The 22,112-nt window shown below is 38.9% G+C and overlaps 1 protein-coding gene across 2 annotated transcripts; it reads right to left on the reverse strand.

Moving 5' to 3' along the window:
• Window positions 1-13,285: 13,285 nt before the first annotated feature.
• Window positions 13,286-21,841, reverse strand: RH36 (RNA helicase 36). 2 transcript variants are annotated; one of them, XM_078580999.1, is made up of 7 exons: window positions 21,739-21,841; window positions 19,638-20,434; window positions 18,913-19,235; window positions 18,391-18,594; window positions 18,176-18,257; window positions 14,260-14,358; window positions 13,286-13,601 (listed from the first exon to the last, which is right to left on the reverse strand). In XM_078580999.1, exons 2-7 carry the CDS (start codon window positions 20,238-20,240, stop codon window positions 13,443-13,445), a joined length of 1,470 nt encoding a protein of 489 aa, XP_078437125.1. In that variant the 5' UTR covers window positions 20,241-20,434; window positions 21,739-21,841; the 3' UTR covers window positions 13,286-13,442. The 2 variants fall into 2 exon arrangements, with proteins under 2 accessions (XP_078437125.1, XP_078437126.1); XM_078581000.1 differs by having other exon boundaries at window positions 19,638-20,431; window positions 21,739-21,818.
• Between the last annotated feature and the right edge of the window lie 271 nt (window positions 21,842-22,112).

Genomic DNA, 22,112 nt, shown 5'->3' on the forward strand with positions numbered 1-22,112 from the left:
CAACACAAAATTTAACACAGTAAATAATCTTAATTAGGTATTTTTTGATTAATTTAATTTTCAGGAATATTACATAATAAAAATTTAATTATTATATTTTTACATCATTTTTAATAGTTAAAATTGTAAAACTAATTCAAATATTTTTATGTATTTCAAATATCCAGATAATGGTCATTGTTTCCATTGTTTTTTGCATTCCTTTATTATTTTTAATTGATTCCCCTTAAATTTATTTCATAAAATACTTATTCATAATAGAAACTTAATTTTTTTGTATCCTAACCCCTAATGTCTAAAATGACTCAGTTTAGAAAGGGATGCTTACAAAGTAAACAATTAACCCCAAGAAGTAGAATGCACGTTAGTACATATGTATTGCCACTATGGGCCTAAAGTTGTCCATGTCACCTTAAGTATCCACAGTACAACCGTAACTACTATTTATGTGAAATTAATGTACCAAATGATGTTAGAATTATTAATAATTACATATTTCAAAAATATAATTTATAAAATCAATATAATATATAATATATAAGAGCCACATTGATTTACACCACGTACTATAGCGTGATGCTATTAGTTTCAAACAGACATAGATATTGCTCGGTTAAATGCAAAATGGAAACTTCCAAGAAAATATTAGTTGAGATGAAATAGAAGCCCCCTAAAGAAGTCAGTCAACATTTTACTGGGTGTTACTTACAATTGGATGCGTTGGTTTTGGAGGACTACACATTACTGTGCATAGCACTTTATCTGATTGAAGTTGACTACAACCAAAGTAAACAACCTTCATAATGGGGAGTATGTCGTGATTGTGGTGTGAAACCTTCATCGATTCAAGTCACAGTCAAAGCTGATAAATTAACAATTTTTTTGTGTTTCGCATAACTAAAAGATTTTTAATTAAATATTTTGTTATTCCCTATTTGTGTTTACAATAGTGTACCATATCACCACCGACTCGATGATCGTAACTTACTACCAGTAATATGGGCTACAAACATAAATTGAATTGAATCACTTTTCCATACACACATTAAAAAATATCAATTTTAGGCACCAATAACCCCCTTAATATGCTTAAATCCTGAGAAAATCAGGTTATATGTGAATTTTATTGAAATATACATGATGATTTTCTATGACCATAAATTGTCAGGAAAAAAACTGGATTATGTAGAATAAAATGGAACAAAAGTGATAACTCTTAGCATGAATCTTCCCGTTAAAAGAACCAAATGATATAAATACAGATTACTGTAGTAGTTGCTAAAAATCCAATCCATATATTAAATTTGTTATCTTATATCATTAAGAAGATTTGGAGATTGGTAGAGCCATTGGCTAGTGTTTTATGATTTTTGTTGGATGTGTGGATAAGAGAATCAGACAAAGAACTGGTTATTATTGGTATTTTTAATGCCAGAATGCTTGAAAGTTAGAACAATGAAAATGTATAGAAGAACATATTTATCTGCTTTATTTAATTTAATGATAAAAATTGGTATGGGACTGAGTACAACAAATAATGGGTTTTTTATGGGAAACTGATAGAACAACCTGGTTCTTAATTTCACACGTATTTCATTGTACACTAGATACTTTAACTCATGCTTATAGTTTCCCACATCATAGCATCAATTCACGTGTAATTGCATTCCCAAGAAAGGTATGGACCTCAGTTTTTTGAATAATACAAAAAACATGTGCACACAAACACATATGAGTGCGATGGAGTTTTCACATGGTTCGTAAAATGAAAGACATAATCTGAGGTGTTCAAATAAACACAAAATAATATAACTATCTCACAGAATATGAAGTTGTGGATTAGTCATGTTATTTATATTTTGGGAAAATGTGGTCAAAAATCTATATTTTTTCAGCCCAACTTGAATCAATCTGGCAGTTTCATATCTTTCAGCTAGTAGTATCACCGGAATCGATGATTTATACTCTGTGACTTACTTCACTAGCCTCCCAAGCACACTCTTGTGATTTGTTTGATACCCTATTTCTAGCCAGTTGACCTTCTCATTACCCTGTGAACCAGCTTTAGAGTAGGTAAGCTGATATGTGAATCCCCAAGGCTGATAAATCCTTAAATAAATATATATTGTGATAAAATAAATGACATATAATTCATAATAAATTATATTTATAATTGGAAATTTTAATGCACGATATATTTATTAAGTCAGTTGAAAAAAGTAAGTAATTAGAAATTACTATGTTTACATATGAGTAATTAGAACATTTATAAAATAAAGGATAACATGAACTATTTAAATAATTCATTTTCATAAAATAATTAGAATAACTTATAAATGCATTATTGATATCCATGTCATTACACTGGTAACTGTAGGACTTTGTGGTAGGCCTAAGAGATTCATGCAGCCTCTTCCCGAGATCCAGCACTTATGTCTCTCTCCAAGCCCCATGCAATACGTGATGATGTTGATCAAGGCATCATACTGTGTTCCTAAATATTCTCAATTCAGGATATTTTTCTAAAAGAGTAACACACTGATAATATTACAGGATGGGCATGGATAATGCAAGGTGATCTAAACATCTATTTTATTTTATGTGTATTTACGCGATTTCATATCATAATTTTTAAAGATCTATTTCCAATACATAAATTTATAAATTTATAATTCATCATTAGCATGAAAAAAATAGTTATGTTTGTCCACAAAGTTTCAAAGGAGGTAATGGAGAAGGATAAGCAGTTGTAAAATTATAGCCTCGTCAAAACTTTCTTTTGTGATAGTCCTATATATAAAACCCCTAAACTTTAAGTATGACTGCTGCAATTATGTAGACCATCTTCAGGTGGCCGTCTAGGCCCATCTATCATTATAGTTATTGGCACCAATGGCCTAATTATTGGGTTAAAGGTTTGTGATTGAGATGAAACTTAGTTCATTTTCACAAAAATGATATATAAAACTGAAATGTTTCATCAGTTAAAAGTGTGATGATAAAATCAAATTGTTTTGGGTAGGATGTGTGATCTCTCTACTCCTTAAGTGAGACACGTTGAGCTGCTCTTGCCTATAACCTCCGGACATATATAGGTGATCCCTGACACTTCAAAACTCCCTCTTCATCTTGACAATTGTGCCATGGGTGAATTCTTTTATACTTAAAACTTATTTATACTTATAATTGGATTTTTATAAAACCCTTAACCTTTAATTAATAACTCTTGTGTCACAAAAACCTTTATTATTTAACCTTATAATTATACTAATTAATGAAGGATCAATTTAGCCCAATTGATATATTAATTGATTGTACCTTATGCTCTAGAATATACAAAGAGTGTATTGTTTCACTCATAAATGTTCTGTTACTAGTTACCATGTACCTATAGTCCATCAACACCCCAATACTCCTAGGATGACTTAGGGTGTGGTCAACTGTCAACCAAATGATTATTTTTGTTTGTTATTATTTATGTGAGCTGCCAATATTGGAAAAAAAAGGGGTTAAGCCTTATTTAGGCTTATCACCGGCCAACATAAAGGGCCTCTATAGTTTCAAATGAAATGGAGCCCTAGCTACACAGATGTAGAAATTTTTATACAAAAGAGGAAGGTCGTGGACATTTTTATTGTTATTCCTCTCAATTTTAATGAATAAATTCCCACAATGATCTTCCATAGTAGTGTATGAAATATTTCACTATTTTAATAAAGTCGTTCAAAATCCTTCTTTCCAAGATGATGTCGCCGTCTGTGGTGAGTCATATTTGAATTCAAATATCTCAAATCATATTACATGTCTCTAAATTTTGTTGGGTTCTAGAGGCCTTGACATGGATGAATAAGTCAAAACATTTCGCAGCGGAAGACTTGAACGGAATCGAACAGCGTCGATAAAATCATGAAATGATGTTCCTTTACATGGATCACATCCATGATTTCTTGGAACCCGGAGTGAGACGAGTCAAGCTGCTCACATGTGCAGCCTCTAGACGTATCCACGCGATCCTCAGCATGTTGGATCTCCTCCTTCTTGTTGACAAGCCCTGTTCTTTCACCGTCATCGTTGTTATGTCGTCCCAATTGCATCGGGGAAAGAGAGGGGGTGTTGGGAGATGGGAAAAGAAGGGAAAAGGCCCCTGAAAAATTCTGGCCTGGGTGAATTTTGTTCAGGGCCTTCCCATATTTATATTAAGTTGGGATTTTTCATAAAAGCCCCCAAAACTTAATTATATCTTCCGATATCCAAAAAATCATTTGCGTGTGACCCTCTAGGCCCATGTATCAGTCTAGTTAACGACTCCAGCGGCGCAATAACTTTTATTGGCCTTCCAAATTAATTAACTATGTCATCATAAAGACTAATTAATGTAGGATCAATTTAACCCAATCGATAGGTCGAGTCGCCAACACGTGGGTGCCAAGCTACACCTCGTGTTCTAGAAGATACAAAGAAGTGTGTATAAACTCACTCATGGAACCTGTTTGTCATCGGTTACCTTGTATGTATAATCCCTCACCCACTTGAAGCTCCTTGGACGACTTAGGGTATGGTCAACTGTCAAACCCTAATCGGTCATCGGAGTTAGTACTGATGCATTCGAAAATCATCTGAGAACTCCTCCGATATTTCGCTGCCTTGGCCAAGGACTTCATTGCATCGCCTTCCTTGAGCTGTCACCTCTTATACCGTGGGTGGATGATAATCTCAATTTTAGGGTTAAAATTAGTCGTTGGTGATTGAGATTATTCAATAAAATATATTTAACCGTACTTAAAAATACTTAGTTAGTGATGAGTACGGATCGTCTCCACAGGGAACGATGATTAAGGAATTACTTTCTTATACTAGTGATGATGGACGAGAGGATCAACAAAAGCAAGATGTGAGGACGTGAGCTAGTGATATAGATAAAAGATTAGTAATTATAAGCTAATTTAACATAAAGAAAAGAGTAAGTGATTGTGATGGATATGACGATGAACGACGGTATGAGCAAGGATAGTGGTTGGATGTGGAGTGGTACGATGGCAAGGATAGATAGACGAGAGAATGGGAACGTAAGTGGATTGATAAATGAAACGTTGATGAAAAACTATAACTATGATAACGATGATGTTGGGAGAGAAACAACGTAAGGCCAGGACACTTACCTTAGATCCTTACGTTCCGCCAGGATCACAGCGATTTGCGAGTGCCGGTAAGCTCCCCCTCTTCTCTTTTGTCTCTTCCCACACACCCAAGACACCAAGAACACTCTTGATGGATCTCAAAACTCACTCTCTTTCAATCAGCCTACAAAAGTAGGAAGCAAGTTCAAGATGATTTTTACAATGATCCATGCCTCTATTTATAGATTAGAGGGTATAGATAGAAAGAGGAGGGGAAGATCAAAAGTTATGGCCGTTGGAAGTTGAAGCAATCCTAGCCTTTAATTTCTTCTCTCTCCTCATCAATGTCATCAATTTTGTGCCTATTAAGAAGTCAAGGCACTTGGTATTCTGTGGCTTTTCGTATTCCGTGGCTTTTCATATTCCATGGTTTTTGTATTCCGTGGCTTTTCGTATTCCGTAACTTTTCGTATTCCATGCTACATGTACATGTCAAAAGGACAAAAACAAAAGAAAAAAATCTCTTTCTCGACGCTGACGTGGCGGCGCATCGGCACGCCACGTCACCGAATGCCATAAAAAAACCAAAATACTTAAAATTTCATATTAAATCAAATAAAAGCCCAAAAAATACGTATAAATATATATTTTGACTCTTAAAAATCATATCTTTCCAAATTTAATATCCACAAATTCCATAAAAATCATATTCTGGATCAAAAGTTAATTCTTTTAGAATATAGTGTCAGAAAAATCCTAAAAAAAAAAAAAAAATTAGAAATTTGTTCTAAAAATATATTTAATCATTTTAAGCTTGATAACATGCAAATATGAGTAATTTAATGCATAAAGACACATAAATATAATAATATAAGGCACTAGAAATGCATGTTATCAGTGGACGAGCCTATCTTGACCACTCAATCATCTTCGTGAACTTCTTGATGTACCCGAACTAAGACCGTTTAGAATCCCATGATTAGAGACTCGTTGGCCATAGCCAAAGTACAACTTTCCGTCCACAAGACGTCTTTGGTGTCTCAAGTCTAAAGACCACTTACACAACTGTGACGTGAATCAACCTGATTGACAGTTCAGTATAATACCATTCAGGACTCGTACGGATCAATTCAGTGAACTCTTTCCACTAAAGAGCACCCAATATCTATCCTTAGTGTCTCCACACTAATGGCTATAGGACCGGCCATAATCGTCATATGAGTGAGGCTAGATAGAGCTATTCTATCTGGATACTTCGATGTCCTTCTCGCGTATCCTTTGAATGGGAATGTTTAGAATACATGCTTAAAGACTAGTGATCTCCGTATTACGATCTCGTCATAATTCACCAAGTCCGATCATGTATTCATGAACTTCATTATAAGCATTGCATGTGCACTATAATAAATATGTTCTATAAATGAACATGGAACGAGATGTGGAATGTGTGATTGGCTTGTCAGCCACATATATTTCCATCAAATTATGGAATGTAAATAACAATAAAGTCAAGTTGCATTGTGTTATGATATATTATTTTGACATAGCAGGATATGCTTTTGTATGAGTACAATATTATTTTCTCATGGATATAATTGACCATATGTCGATGATCCACAAAAAGGATATAAAAAACAAATCCAAATAATCCTTCAAAAAAGAAACAAAACTGAACATTTAATCACCTTGAGCATAATCAAATGGTATTCTGACATTGACCAATCTTTTTAGGGGTTGATACCTTAGGTCCATGTACAAGTCTAGTTAATAACTCTAGTAGTACAATAAAATTTTATTTGGTAAAAGGATTAATTAATTATGGATTGACTTAAATGAGTTGATTGGTAGATCTTCTTGCGCATCAGGTGCGAAGCTATACCTCGTACTCTAAAAAGTACAAATGAGTTAGTCAACTCTTTCATAGAATGTTTTAGTCACCAGTTGAGATGTATACATAATCCCTCATGACATGACACCAATGAGTCATCTTAGTAAGTAGTAATGCATGGGAAAACCATTAGAGAAATCATATTTCATCTCATTATTCAAGGACTTGATCAAAAAAATTTCCTTGTGATTTCTCCTCTATATCGCCAGAGAACTGAATCAATTTAATTTAGTAATTCGATAAAGATAACACATTATATTTCCTTTATGTCTCCACAAATATGGATATGAGTTTTGTTATACTCATCACATGATTTGAACTAGATAGTATGATGATTAATAATGCCTTGAATATATGTTTTATAATCATACGATATGCAGATGACCTTCTTTACTATCCAATGGCTGAGGAGTCTTTGAATATATGTTTAAATATAAGTCCTCACAAGAGTATGATCTCCTTATAATTCACTAATCACTACACATATCCTTAGACTTCATTATGAGTAAATGTGATATAGGTGATTTATCAATCAATGTAACCAACAAATTTAATGTGATACTAGCTTCTTGGTCTTAAACAAGTCAATCTGATATTGGACGTCAACGGGGACGTCGTCAGGTCGACACCGAATATGATGGTTTGGGGCCAATAAGGGATAATGGTATCGAACTACGGTAGTGTCATTGTTCGACGGTTCTAAACCCTAACAAGTCAATGTAACTACGATGCATTGAATGCCCTACGTGTCGCACGTGCAGGCTCCAACTCGAGGGAGCCGCCGAGCTCAAAGATTGGATGGGTCGCCGGGTGGGGTGACGGTGGCCTCTGGAACCTCGTCGGAGCGACGAAGGCGTCTACGGCCGAACGGAATCTATCCGTAGGGCTCGCAAGTAACGGACGTACTCGTCCGTACTGGTAAGACACTCAGTTGACTGTAGTTCTCTCAATTCGTCCTCTCTCACCTACCTAGCCCGAGCGCGCTGGAGTCAAGACGAGGATATACTGCAAGACATAAATAAATGAGCGACAGGAGAGGACGGGGTACCTCGTCGCCGGTGGGTCGTAGTGCAGTGTCATCGACGGTTAGCGGCGATTCAGAGTAGGTGGGGCGGAGAGTTGCCGGAGAGATCACGGCGGCTCAAAAGGCGAAGTAGCGCTGGAGATATTTGTAAAAGGTCATCCTGCCCTTGGGGTGATGACCACTTCGGGCCAGTGAGGAATGGTGCCCTGGGGCGTTGTCCGTCGAGGCATCATGGGTCGGCGACAATCAGCAACAGTGCAAAGCGCGGTGGAGGTGTCTGGTGGTGGCGCCCAGTGAGGTGGCGGCGTAGGGGCAACGGCGATGCCTGGTGGCGGCATCTGGCGTCGACGATTGTAGCCGCCCTAGCGGCTGCGGCTGCTCCGGTGGCTGCGGCGGCGCCCGACACCTGCGGTCAGCTCGGGCAGCTGCGGACGCTCCGGCAATTGCGGCCGGTCCGGCAGCTGCTTTCAGTCCGGCGGTTGCGACCGCCCCGGCGATGGCGGTCACTCCAGGTGGCTACAGCTGCCCTGGCGACGGCTCGAGGCCGCGGACAAAGGGGCCGGCGACCAGGGGTACGTCGGCCGCCGATCAGGCTCCGACGACTGTGACGGACTCCGTGGACCCGGATCTGGCCTTGGTCTACCCGGAGGCGGCCACGGGGCAGCGTGGTGGTGATTGAAGGGCTCTGGAGGTGAGAATCTGTCAGCGGAGACCTGGTGGCGGCCTCGGGGCCTCGGCGGCGTCGATTCGGCGGTCTCAGACTGGGCTCCCGCGGCCACGGAAGCGGCGGCAGCCTTGAGGGTCGCAGCGCTAGTCTTCGACAGCCCGGCGGCAGCCGCGGGGCAGCGCGGTGGCGGCATGCCCGCGGCGGCGGTCGCCTAGGGCTCCGACAACGGCTCCACCGAACGGAGCCCTAGAACGAGCGCACGGGCAGGACGGAACTGGCACGAACACGACCCCGTTCCGTTCCGCCCATTCTCTCTCCTCTTTCTCTTTTTTTTTCTTCCTTTTTCCTTTTTTTTAATTTTATAAATGGTGAGACCAAAGATAGACTGAAAAACAACTTTTCTCTTTCCTGGGCTGCTTTTCTTAGGGCGCCCCCCTCTTCCTTTATATAGGGGAGAGGTCTGGGCCCCGTAAATGGGTCAACAAAAAGGGGGAAATAGGTCCATTTGGGGGCCCTTATAGAATGGACCCCCATTACACATAGATGGGGAATTAAAATAGAAATGAAATAGGAAATGGGGGAAAAAAAGGGAGGCCCCTTTCCCATGATGATAAAACAGAGACACGGGACGCATCGCAATGCGACGAAAACACGACCATTGCGAAGAAAACAGGAGACACGACTAGAAAAAATGACAAAAATCAAAACAAGATAATCGAGCATCTCTTCTGGCTTTGATGATGGTGGCGGGCAGCATAGACGACGTCGTCGGTGATCCTTGATGGTGTGCGCCATCACAATCATATAGCTGAAATGATGTTAATACCTTTCCTATACAGTGCATAGGTATTTATTTTTATTAATTATTCAGGTACACTACCTTAATTAAATTAAATTTTAGAGATACTTTATTGATCTTATAAATTATTGTACTTTACATTCAAAGTATTTCTTTAATATGTGATATTTTATATGTTTATGATTTTACTAGATGAATAGTGGATGGGAAATGAACTTTTGGAATAAACTAGCAAATAAGTATTTCATGGAAAATATGAAAAAGGGGTGTGTACTGAAATTATTGAATTGGTGTGAAAATACTTTACTTGATGACTTTATAAATATTATCATTTATCGATTCTTTTTGTCAATTAGAGAAGATAAGCACTGAGATGTTAAGTAAATTAAACAATCAAATCCTGATTACTATTTGACAGAAATTGCTATAAAATATTGGTTATTTAAAGAAACAGAATACTTGAATCTATGATAGATCTGTGGACAACATTTCGAAGACAAATTATGTCAAACCACCTTGCTCATTGAGTTATTGCCTCGTGAGATTATTTGAAGACTCTGGAAAATCACCTGAAGCATAAATACAATATATTTTCATTTAAATTGTAATGAATTTTCAAGGACGAGAAAAGAATATTTTTGGTCCTATTTTGATATTTGAATTGTTGATAGTAGAAGGTCCATTTATCAAAATTATATGTATGGTGAATCAATCATGATGTTCCAAATCCTTTTTTACTGAATTAAATTTGCTTAAAAGTGAGCCATAATTAACAGTTCAACATGCATCGGTTTGAGCTTTAATAATTATTTTTTTGGTATTTTTCATAACCAATTTCCAGGTAAAAATAATAATGGAAGTAGAAACAGTATTACAACTTTGGAACAAAGTCAATATATAAAAATTTGATGATCGTGTTACCTCACATGGAATTGGATCAGCTACTATTTGGTTCTTTGATAAATATATCTCAAGAGGTACGTAATTCAATTTCTTCTCTTCCTCATCTCCCACTTATAACCTCCAAATGTTGTTTTAAATACTGTCACAATTCCCAATCACATGGGAAGATGAGAACGCCCAAGGAGAGAAGAAAAAAGTTGGGGAGTGACTTGGGTTGGGGTTTCCAAATATCCCTCCTCTCAACAATTAATGTTTATAAAGATTAATTAATTATTTTTAAAAAACCATGTTTAAAGCATATTCTCTAATCTCCAATTAGCATTGTGCAAGTGGCCCTATAGATGTATTTATAATTCTAGTTAATGAACGTATTAAGTTATGAATAATTACGTCCCGATTGGCTTAACCCAATTGACAAGTCGATTTGTGAATGTGTGAGCTGCCAAGGTTCATTGTGGGCCTTAGAAGCTCTGAAGAGTATAAAAAACATGCTTAAATCTCATATAATGATTTTGGGCATGGATAAGTATTGAAACCTACCTAGTCATCCAAATTGGGATTGATGTGTTGGAAAACTATCAAAGCAGTTGTTTTCAATAATTCTGATACATTGACCAAAGACTCCATTGTTTCTTATTCCTTGGATTTTGCTCCTCCCATATTAAAATTGGATGATCCCATATTAAAAGTGTGATCAAGAAAAGGGGAGAGACTCTTAGAGGCTATTGACCCCTTCATTCGACTCTCCTTACTCAGCCTCTCCTTCCTATAGTACATAATACACATACAATTGGTATACACACAGCTATACTGATGTATGTACGTATGTAAATATACATCTATATACTTGTGGATATATTTACACTAATGTTTATATAGATATGCAAGAGATTCAGAAATTGAAGGAAATTGATACAAGTATAAATGTTTATATGGCTATTGATAAATAGCCATACATAAAGATATAGGAAAAGTTATAACTTATATTTATGTTATAGACATAGACATGGTCATGTGCATAGATGTATATATCTAGATATACAGATTTCAATGACTGTAACATGTGTAGGCATTGATATAGATGTAGATAAAAGAAACATACAATCATATAAACAAAAATAAAATATCTAGTAAGAGCAGCATTCATTATTTTTATATTAAATATATAACAGAAACATATATACAAAAATGGTTTCTATTTTTGTTGAGATTATAATTGGAAGTTTTTTCACTACATTAATGGGACATAAAATAATTACTGTAGCTACATTCTTCCCAGGATAAAGACAAATGAGAACAGAATTAGTTCATAAGATCATTATAATCCAAGAACTTAATTCCAAATTAGGAGTCTAGGCATTCGCTGATTACAATTCCATCATAAAATATCTGTTCAACAAGGACAAGACGCACAGGATTCTCTATGAATGCTACTGAAAAAATTAAAAGTATTCTCAGCAGAACATAAATAACCTAGTATGATGCAAGGCAAAGATCTTCAGAACAGGATAACCCCAGAATGAATTCATTGGGAGGGAAAGAGGCGCCGAGAGACAGGCGGGAGAGGGGGGAGAGAGAGAGGAGAGAGATAGAAGGAGATGAGAGAGAGAGAGAGAGAGATAGAAGGAGATGAGAGAGAACGGAGAGAGAAGAGATAGAAGGAGATGAGAGAGAACGGAGAGAGAAGAGATAGAAGGAGATGAGAGAGAACAGAGAGATAGAAGGAGATGAGAGAGAATAGAGAGAGGAGAGAGATACAAGGAGATGAGAGAGAACAGAGAGAGGAGAGATAGAAGGATATGAGAGAGAATAGAGAGATAGAAGGAGATGACAGAGAATAGAGAGAGGAGAGAGAGAGAGAGGAGAGAGAGATAGAAGGAGATGAGAGAACAGAGAAAGGAGAGATAGAAGGATATGAGAGAGAATAGAGAGATAGAAGGAGATGACAGAGAATAGAGAGAGGAGAGAGAGAGAGAGGAGAGAGAGATAGAAGGAGATGAGAGAACAGAGAAAGGAGAGAGATAGAAGGATATGAGAGAGAATAGAGAGATAGAAGGAGATGACAGAGAATAGAGAGAGGAGATGAGAGAGAACAGAGAGAGGAGAGAGATAGGAGATGGAGATAGGAGATGGAGATAGGAGAGAAAGAAGAGGGATAGGAGATGGAGATAGGAGAGAAAGAAGAGGGATAGGAGATGGAGATAGGAGAGAAAGAAGAGGGATAGGAGATGGAGATAGGAGAGAAAGAAGAGGGATAGGAGATGGAGATAGGAGAGAAAGAAGAGGGATAGGAGATGGAGATAGGAGAGAAAGAAGAGGGATAGGAGATGGAGATAGGAGAGAAAGAAGAGGGATAGGAGATGGAGATAGGAGAGAAAGAAGAGGGATAGGAGATGGAGAGAGGAGATGGAAAGAGGAGAAAGGGAAGAGAGAGGAGAGAGAGCAACAAAATATTATTTACCTTCCAGTGTAGCAGCCTAATCTTTTTTACCAAACATAAAAAAATCGAACTTTGGCAAACCGTGTCCACCATTATTCTCAAGAAAAAGACGCAGACACTAATTTCTAAAAAACTAGCTGGGAGCCAAGGAGACTATGGATGTACATACCAGATTTTGGGAAAGGCAAATTAATGAAAAAACTATGAAAGACAAGAAACTTTATTTGATATGGTAAAAAAATGATTGAGAAATGAAAATTGTTTGGATCTCTAATTAATAATTTGTTAAAAGAGGAAGATAAAGAAAAGATCACCAGCCTACAAATTAAAAACTTTATTGCAATTAACGCACCAAAAAAGCTCTATTTTGGAATCACCTTTCAAGGAAAGTAAACTAACAGCAAAATGAAAAAAATCAGTCGCAAAATCATGAAATGAGTCCCTGTAGATACAAGTTTAACTATCTAGAAATAAATCTTAAAATATGCGGAGAATAGCCCACAAATCAAGAAACGATAGCAATTTAAGTAGCCTACAGAATATGTACAAAACAGATAAAAATACGTAAACAAAATTTTGACCTTTCTCCAGACATCAAAACAAATCAAGATTGGTTTGTTCGCTCGCGCTTCTTTGTCTTCTTCTCGGACATACGTCCTTTATCTGCGAGCATTCTCAGCTTCTGAGATTTTCTCTCTCTTAATCTCTCTTCAAACCCATCGTCAAGCATCTTCATCTTGGCCACGCGCCTTGCTTGGTACACCTGAAATAAAATTAGGTGAGACTGAAGAGATCTGCTGCGATGTGAATTTTGAGAAAATAAACTTGTGACAATATCATGATAACAAGATTTATGCGCCTAGAGTACATCAGTTGTGAATATGATAAAATATTAGAAATTTGAAAATAGAATATGACAAATTCTACAAGGATGCGATAAAATTGTTTAAAACATCATGAATATATCTAGACAATGACAAATCCATATCGTCATCAGTGGTAAATCATTGTCGTCATACAACAAAGTGGACGATGACGATGAAAAGTGGTATTCATCATGAATTGTTAAACCAAACATGAATGACGATGTTGATGAGAGTCGCGTACAGTATTCTGGGTATGTACAGACAGGTTGATCACGATTTATTCTTCAGTCATTTTTTTAACGAACTCTATAGGCAATATCTTTCACAATACGTTTTCTTTCAATCCATTCCACTCATTTTCTCAATTTTATCCATTCTAGGGTTCGAGGACTCAAGAAAATATTCTTCAAAAGAATGGATCCAGAAAAATACAAGTTTTCATCAAACTATTTCACAAAAATCTGAAGATATTTCAAATAACATATTTGAGCAGAGAAATGATAATTATTGATTTTTAACGAAGATTAATAAATGACCAGAGATAATTCTTCAAACCTTCGTGATGTCCTCAAGAACATCTTTTTCACTGCACTCGAAAGCAACGAGTTTTTCTCCGATAACAGCCTCTATTTCATGAACAAGGGCAACGTCACTCTGAAAAAAAACAGATTTTTGAGAAAAAGGAATAGCTGTAGAGAAAGAGGCGCTACTGAAAAAAAACTCGAGTAAAAGATATGAGATGTATCCATTAAGTCAGGAAGAGAAAGGAAGTATAGGCAAATTCTCATTTAAGGAAATGATCTGACATATACTTTCTTCGAGAGTATATACACATAGTTCAAAGCGTAATGATTTTCATAGATTCCAGCGAGAATTGGAGACAAAACCAGCATAAAACACTTCAAAGGGTCTACAGACAACAATTAGATAAAGGCCTTGCAACTCGGGGAACGTCCCTCTGCAAAGACTTCTCCAAAAAGACTTTTATGCCATAACTTCAGCTCCTCCACTAACTTCATTCATATGGGGGGAAACCTTGTGTCGCTTCAGGTTCTTACTTGAGTAGTGAAGCAACACGGGTGGTTTCCTATCAGATTTTCACCATTGAGTAGACCAAAAAAGGCTAATCACTCTTTCATATGTTACTGATAATCTACTGCCAAGTTCAACAAGTGCTCAATGCCTTAAAAGGAAAAACTACCAAGAACAAGGCTACGAAAAGACAAAATAAGGAGAGGTACTTCGAAACCAAAAAACACTTGTGTTAATGTTAGTTTATGAGTATTTCTTTACTCTGTCTACTTTCGTACGAGTGGCCACATGTTATAAGTGGCCCACGTGACTAATTTCCCTTTACGTCAGTGGGCCAATCACATGATAAGTGGCCCACAGACGTTATGTGTGTGTCCTCATAAGCTGGTATGAGTTTAATTTTCTTTCCTCTCTTTTGTATATTTTCTTTGCACAATTCTAATAGGACAGGTGCCTGCAGCAGCTGGAAACTAGGAAGATGATTTCCAATCAACAGTTAGAATGGGCAGTTAGCAAAGTCAGACAAGCTTTTCTTTCTTGAAGAAAAAAAGCTGGACAATCTTGGGATGATGATCCAATACTGGGCTTTATAATGCCAAACATTGTCCCAGGCCCATTTCAAGGCCCTTCCATCAACCCGCGGAGGCCCAGAGCAGCAACACTCAACCTTTATAAATACAGGGAAGCAAGTCTTATATGGGGAAGCGTCACCCGTCAGCATCTCTGCTCTAAAATTTGTCATACTCTCTGTCTCCCTCCATCTCCAGCTCTAACTCTCTCCTCTCTATCGCCTTCTGCAGCTACGAATTTGGATTGGATGACGTGCTCCAGGGCCATCATCAGCGATTCCTTTTCCTTTCCCTCTAGCTCGCTAGATCAATCTTGAACCTCTTCTTTCTTTGAGAATCAAGATAGCGTTGCAATTTCCAGTACATCGGTGAACACACCCGATATAATACAAGAAAGTATGAGATGAGCACCATGATACCGCCCTCGCAGGCCAGATAGAAGTCCCCCAAAAAACCATATGGAAAAACACTTAATATCTTGGTTCACACTTCAATTACAGAGAAGGTTCCACAAGAGAGAATAGTGTAAGGACCCCATTGCAGGTTTTCCAGAGGGTAGTCCGTATACATGGCAAAGGGTGAAGCCCAGTCACACAGGCCCCAGACTCTGAGGCTAATATGGCAAATGTCGGGGGAGCAACATTTCTACCTTTGAGGGCCCCAACGAGGAGGACGGCATGCAGACGGTGAACCCTCCTCATTTGTTCTCTTCTCCATCCCTAGCCCCACCTGAACCTAACTCTCTCTCCCCTTTTCCTCTGTCTCAGGTGATCCAACCTCCAACGGCCAAACCTGAGCATGAGGCAAATTTGTCTCAACGTTGAGCACTAGTGACCTTCCTCATTTCTCTTCTCTCAACGGTGAAACCCTCCCTCTACTCTTCTCTCATTGGCGACCCTCTCTCCCTTCCTTATGTTGACAACTAGGATCACTATTTTGTTATTTACTTGGGAAGTTACTTGTGGGATCCTTCCAAGGAGATTGTGACCGGAGAAAGCGGCAGCACTCCACACGGTCTGACACCAGAGAGAGAGGGTGTGACAGTGTTGCAATACAACATCCCGCTTAAAGATGAAAAGTTGTGCCTTCGCTATCAGCTATAGCTTTTAGCATAGTTAGTAAGTAATATTTTCTTATCAAGAAAATATAAAGGAAGGCGATTTAACCAAAGAATCAGGTCCGTGTCAGCTCAAGAGGAATAAGAGGGCCAACAGCCCTATAAATAAAGACAGCAAGAGACCGACAGCTACGAATTTCCAAGAAGTTGTGGGGTTCCCATCTGGAGCACAGGAGAGGCTGGAAAGCAGGAGAAGCCAGCGTCCAGAAGAAAGGATCTCTTGATCCTGGTTCCTGGTATCTTGAATTCATTTCCGTCGAAGCTACATTGTACAAACTTTGTATAATTCTCTCGTTTGACTACGCATTGTATGGAACTGATTAGATCTTCTCTCACGAAGACACAAGAATTCACATTTCCGATTACGTTTTATTGATCTTATCAGTAAGTGCTTGAATCCAACATGGTATCAAAGCCATGTGGCTGGTTCAAATCCCAGAAGCAACACACTGAATGCTTGGGCCATAAATAGGCCAATCCCAGGTGTAGCAGGGGAGAGTAGAAATACAACATCATGCTTAAAGATGAAAAGTTGAGTCCTTGATAATCAGTTATAGCTTTTAGCACAGTTGGTATGCGCTTGAACCTAACATACACCATACAGGGAGACTCCGCTGTCCACGAGGCTGAGGGGCTTTAATTTGAAGTATTTTTTATTGGGCCAGTACTCATAGATCCAGCCCAGGATTTCGTGATATAGGAACATGTACTGATCTAATAAAATACCCCTATTAGGGTTGGGGATCAAATCAGATAGGAAGTTTATGAAGAGCATAAGTCTGTCGATAATAGTTAAACACGTAGGATGATGACTAGTCATCATTGTACCCGTCATTCATCCTTGCCAAAATGATGATAACAGGTATGAAATCATCATAGTCGAAGTCTCTCCTCCACAGTTAGGATGAGGATACATACTTACAGAGAGCATATCGGAGAAGGCTCATGAGGAAAGGAATGCAGTTGTTAGCAAATGCAGGGAAGGTAGCACATAAGGAAACTCTTTAAATGAAGGATAGAGCAAAAAATAGAAGGATCATGAAGGTTGGTCAGTGACTGACCAGAGGCCAGAGCAGCAACTGCACCGGCCTTGATATATTGGACAAGATTGGTCCGTTCAGAGTTGGTTCATCTGAGTTTGTCATTTTAATCAAAGAATTCATTCCAAAGTTCAATTCATACTTCTAGAAGTATCAGCTGATGATGATGATTTTGTCTCATATTGCCTCTCATCACTTGTCCTTGGTTAAGCTAATTCAGTTGACAACAGACAAAAACGAAATCATCATCCATAACATCATTAAAGCTGCTGACGATGACAGATTTTGGATGGCGATGACTGTTGATCAAAAGAGCTATCTTTGACTTTACGTCTTTAAAACAGAAAATGTGCCACGTCTTATAAGTGGCCCATATTTCTGGTCGGTGTTCTCGAAGTCTTTTTTTTCCGAAAAAGGTATTCTACAAGTCAGAAGTGGGCCACATTTATGAGTGGCCCACATCACTGTTTTTGAGTGACATATTCCACGTGAGAATAAGTCAATAAATTTAAAGGGGGCCACTGGCCTGTGGTATTGGCTGGTATTTAAACCATTTCGGACAGAATGGTATAGACCAACTTTTTTTAATATCGTCTGTAAACACTATTCTGTTGCAAGCTATTATACCGACACCAAATCTCAGAATGATTAATAAGAAATGAAACAGAGAAAATGACACAGGACATAATCGTCTGAGGTTCTAGAGTGCATACCGGAGTAATAAAACTCAATGAGGCTCCTCCCCTGCCAGCCCTTGCTGTTCTTCCCACACGATGTACATAATCACGTGGATAGCTGAGAATAAAGTTCATTAAGTTCACGTGACCAAAAGATGATCCCGTTGCTTAAGTTAATTGTTTCCCAACGAATTCCAATTAAGCTCATACCAAATAAAATCTTACATAGTCAGGCATTTGACTATAATTACCGTGGGATGTCAAAGTTGACAACAAGATCAACGGTTGGGATATCCAGACCCCGGCTGGCCACATCGGTGGCCAAAAGAACAGGAACCTGTAGGGACTTAAATCGATTGAGAGCAGCAAGCCTGTGCGCTTGAGATATGTAAGAATGTAAGGAGACAGCTGATTGGCCAAGTCCTTCGAGTATCAGGTCCAAAAGATGGCAAGTCCTGAATGAGGAATTTTCCATGGTGAAACTTATGTCCCTCTTAAATAAATGGAAAGATGCATTTTGTTTTTGTTTTACCAATATGCCCCACTAATAATGATGAATCGATGAGGATGTGTTTTCAATAGTAAAATTTCTGAGAATCGATAAGTGTCAGTCTGGCGGGAAATTTTTCTGAAAAGATACTCATCTTAAATAGATAGAAAATTTTATTTTATTTCATTAATAAACTCACTAAATAATGATGCATGAACTGAATAATGTTACTCATTAATGAAAAATAGCATTGAAATTATCACTTTGAGATCCAGTGACATACCTGCAGGTAGAGACAAAGATAATCGCTGAGCGGATCGACATCTCCTCCATTTTTGACAACACATAAAATAGATACACATCTTTCACATGTTCCGGGATAAAAACATACTGCTGCTTTAGGGTTCGAACTGTCTTAAAACCCGTGTAAGCTTCATAAAAGTAGGATTTTTCGGCAGAAAGCTCATGAAGGGCCTTCAAGTTATCTGTCATTGTCGCAGAGAACAACAGCGTCTGTCTTTTTTTAGGCATATTCTCAAAGATCACCTTCAATTCCTCCTCAAACCCTACGTCGAGGATTCTGTCGGCCTCATCCAGAACAAGAAACTGAAACAGAATACAAAGAACGATGATTCAAATTCGTGAATACTTACAGAAATTTCCCTCGTGTTCTGGTAAGATCAATCAAATTCTGATGAAATGTCGAACAGGTCTATTGGATAATTAATTCTGATCAAATTCTTCCCTCTCCTTTTTTTTTTCATGAGCCTACCACTTATAATAGGCGTAGATCACCTATTTCTAGTAGGTTCTAGAGAGGAAGTTCTAGAAAGATAAGAAGTTTAGAGAGTCCAATAAATATGATTATCCTGCATTGTACAGATCAAGTCTATGGGATTCCACTGCCTACTTTTTCTCCTATATCCCTCCGTCAATTATCATTGAAGATAAAATTCAAAACAAGAGATAAGTATCCTTTCATGATTGAAGAGAACGATTTAAGCACACCTTCGTGTTCCTGAACAATCGAGCAATATCCGGGTTATCAGAGAGAAGAAACCGCATCCTCCCCGGCGTTGCGATCACAACGTGGGGCCTCTGCATCAGTGCCTTAGCTTGGGTGATCATGTCCAACCCCCCGACGACGACGGCACACTTAACCTCCAAGGAAGAGCCAAGAGCTCGAAACTGCATCGCCAACTGGTAAGCGAGCTCTCTCGTGGGAGTCACGACGAGGGCGAAGACGCCAAATCGGTCCTCGGCGAGACGTTGGAGGATGGGCAAGGCAAAAGCCGCAGTCTTGCCGCTGCCCGTCTCGGCGAGGCCTAGCACGTCGTCACCAGCGAGGATTCGAGGGATGCAATGCTGTTGAACTGGTGTTGGGCGCTTCATTTTGAGCTCCTTGCAGGTGGCAATGGCCCAATTGCAGAGACCCAGATCGGCGAAGGTTAATTCTTCGGGATTGACGAGGGGCTGTGGAGGAATTGAGACAGTGGGAAGAGGTTTTGTTGGGGGAGTGACGTCATGGGTCTTGGTCGAGGCCGACGTGGTGGTGGAGAAGAGACGGAATGAGCAGTTTGACGCAGTTGGTCGGGTTTCGGGATCCTCCATAGGAGAAGACGAAGGGTTGACTTAATGGTTGACTTAATGGGTTGACTGGTGAAGGACTGAAGACTGCTCCTTCGGGACTGACAATCTCGCTCCCGGTCTCAGTTTTAGCAAAAACCTAAACCTTTACCTAAAGTTCGGTCCGGTCTCAGTCCAGGCGAGGACGGTTCGGTCCGGTCTCCGTCGGGTCAGGTCTGCTGGTCAATGTCAAAGTCGCGGTAGAAAAGTCAAATCTTGGTCAAAGTTAGTAAATGAAATTCATAGGTTAAAGGTCAACGTTAAAATATAAACCAAGAAAGAAAAAATAGTTCAAAAAAACATATATATATATAAACCAAGAATTTTGGTCATGGACTCAATGCAATAAATCAAAATAACTTTTTTACATGAATTCCAATACAAGGAATGGTGTATTATTAAGTTAAATGCGCCCATTTCAAAGGATCAGATAGAGAGGAAAGGAGAGAGAACAAGGTAGAGAGGGAGTGAGAGAGAGATGGAACAGAGAGAGAAGGCAACTGGATTAGAGAACAGGAAGAGAGAAGCATTGAATCGGAGTAAGGGAGTGAGAAGGAGAGAGAAAATTAGAGAGAGAGGGAGACGGAATTAGATAGGGAGAGGGCTCACAAAAGACAGAAAAGGAGAGAGGGATAGAGAGAGAGAGGAGGAACAAGAGATAGATGAGAGAGAATGATAGAGAGATGGTGCGAGAGAGAGAATGATCAAGAGAAAGAGAAAGAGAGACAATGATTGTTAGATAGATAGAGAGAGAAATCCAAGGAGAGATCAAAATAAAATGAGAGAGTGAGAGAGAATGCTTGATAGACTGATAGAGAGAGGATGATTGATCGATAGAGAGAGAAATCCAAGGAGAGATCAAAAGAAAATGAGAGAGAGAGAGAGAGAATGCTTGATAGACTGATAGTGAGAGGATGATTGATCGATACATAGATAAATCGAGGGAGATCGAAAGAGATAGAGAATGAAAGAGAGAGAGATAGAGAGAGGATGATTGATTGACTGATAGAGAGAGGATGATTGATAGATAGATAGATAAATCGAGAGAGATATCGAAACAGATAGAGAATGATAGAGAGAGAGAGATAGAGAGAGAGAGATAGAGAGAGGATGATTGATATAGATAGATAGAGAGAGAGAGAGAAATCGAGGGAGATATCGAAAGAGATAGAGAATGATAGAGAGAGAGAGAGAGAAAGGATGATTGATAGATAGATAGATAGATAGATAATTCGAGGGAGATATCGAAAGAGATAGAGAATGATAGAGAGAGGGATAGAGAGAGGATGATTGACAGATAGATAGAGAGAGCAATCGAGGGAGATATCGAAAGTGATAGAGAGAATGATAGAGAGATATAGAGAGCGAATAATCGAAATATAGATAGAGAGAGAGAGAGAAAATAGAGAGAGAAAGATAGAGAGAGAAAGATGGAGAGAGAAAGATAGATATTGATAAGTAGAGAGAGAGGGAGAGAACATACCAGCGGCGGCGGCGCTGGCGGCGATGGCGAGGTGGGCGGCGGCGCTCCGGCTGACTAGAGACAGCGGGAGTTCAGGGAAGAGGTGAAATTTCCTATATATTTTCCTATATTTAATAAATTTTAGGGCTCGATGTACGGGACGGGACGCTCCACGCGTCCCGTCCCGTTCCAATCGTGTGATGGGAGGCAAAAGACGGTTATCTCTCTCCTTCTTCCCCCCTAATACACGAGTAAACATAACCCAACAAATGTCGGTCCAAGCCTCTCTCCTCTCTCCAGAACCTAAAGAGACTCAGAGCAGGCTCTCTCTCTCATACAGTGTTAGGCCCCTAACTAGGCGGCATTCCCTGCCTAGAGGCTTGCGTGCTTATTGG

This window comes from Wolffia australiana, chromosome 9 (assembly GCF_029677425.1).
Source record: "Wolffia australiana isolate 7733 chromosome 9, ASM2967742v1".
In the NCBI taxonomy this organism is placed as follows: domain Eukaryota; kingdom Viridiplantae; phylum Streptophyta; class Magnoliopsida; order Alismatales; family Araceae; genus Wolffia; species Wolffia australiana.